The sequence below is a fragment of the Austrofundulus limnaeus genome, unplaced genomic scaffold (genome assembly GCF_001266775.1).
Source record: "Austrofundulus limnaeus strain Quisiro unplaced genomic scaffold, Austrofundulus_limnaeus-1.0 Scaffold64, whole genome shotgun sequence".
Taxonomy (NCBI): Eukaryota; Metazoa; Chordata; class Actinopteri; order Cyprinodontiformes; family Rivulidae; genus Austrofundulus; species Austrofundulus limnaeus.
The window spans coordinates 1,528,999-1,530,285 of record NW_013952466.1 but is presented as its reverse complement, the minus strand read 5'-3'; the positions used below and the strand labels follow the sequence as shown (position 1 = coordinate 1,530,285).

Below are 1,287 nucleotides of genomic sequence, written 5' to 3'. Positions count from 1 at the left end.
TGACTTTGAAAAATAAATCTGTTCTTTTTTTCTTATAAAAGACTAAATAAAACTAAAATATTGGTGGTAATTTTTGACTGTGTAACTTTACAAGCGGCTCCCCGTACATTTCTCTCCAAGCAGCTAAAAACACTGAACTCTTCTTTGATCGTTCACTGAACAGCTCCATCTTCACCTAGCTGTCAGCCTACGATTAACTACCAAGTCTGACATCTTATTCGCCGTGTTTTGCCTCCACAGGTCAGTGGCTGTGCTCACCGAGTGCATGAGGAACAAGGCGTTGGCCAAGTTTTTCCGTGAGCGCCAGGAATCTCTGAGACACTCCTTACCCCTGGGCTCCTACCTGCTCAAGCCAGTGCAGCGGATCCTTAAGTACCACCTCCTGTTGCACGTAAGTCTGTCTGCCAGCTGTCTTCACAAAGACACACGACTTTCCAAAAAAAAAAAACAACCTTTGTTAAAAACATGCACACACTTGCAATAGCAATCTAATGATTTTATCTATATTGTTGCAAACGCACACATTTTGACTCGGCTTCTGCAGGAGCCAACTGTTCAGACAGATGGAGCTCAGTGGGCATTTTCCTGTCGATGTTCACGCCGTTTGCATTTTTGTGAGCGTAGCGATGGACACTTACGCGCGAGTGCCAATGCTAACGTGAAGCTCGTTTGGTGCAGGAGATAGCCAACCATATGGAGAAGGACACGGAGATCTACGAGGTCGTGCAGGAAGCCATCGAAACCATGCAGAGAGTGGCCTGGCACATCAACGACATGAAGAGGAAACACGAGCACGCCGTCAGGCTGCAGGTACCAGAAGCACTCGCTCAGACACGCTTTCCAAGTCAGCTAAAACAGACACTGGAGWTTAGAGTCCTGAGAGCTGCCAATTCTTTTATTGTTCTGCAGAACAGCGATGTGAACTCTGTAGGGTTTGAATCAGCCAAGGCCCTGCTCTCCCCGACTTCTTACGCAAGGCATTGCCTTTTCCAGCAGGCTAATGATGGGCTTGCATAAGGAGGAGACATAAAAGGGGGAAGCTTGTTTCTTTTATCTGCTTGGGAGACAGAAYGGTCAGACGAAGACAGGAATGCGTGAAAACATTTCGTCTTTGGGCCGAACAAAGTATTGGCACAAGAGGAAAGTTTTCTTGGGTTTAATCTTCAGTAATTTACCGGTACTTTTAATCCTATACAGTGGTTTGCAAAAGTATTCATACCCCTTGAACTTTTCCATATTTTGTCACATTACAACCACAAACATAAATATATTTCACTGGAATTTAAT

General features: G+C 44.9%; 1 protein-coding gene across 1 annotated transcript in view; it reads left to right on the top strand.

Moving 5' to 3' along the window:
• LOC106518627 (pleckstrin homology domain-containing family G member 1) overlaps window positions 1–1,287 on the top strand; it is a gene marked incomplete at its 3' end in the record, with an annotated part of 44,958 nt that overhangs the window by 38,937 nt on the left and 4,734 nt on the right. Inside the window, 2 exon segments of the mRNA XM_014009990.1 lie at window positions 241–391; window positions 679–810. Of these exon segments, the coding sequence (XP_013865444.1) occupies window positions 241–391; window positions 679–810 (283 nt within the window).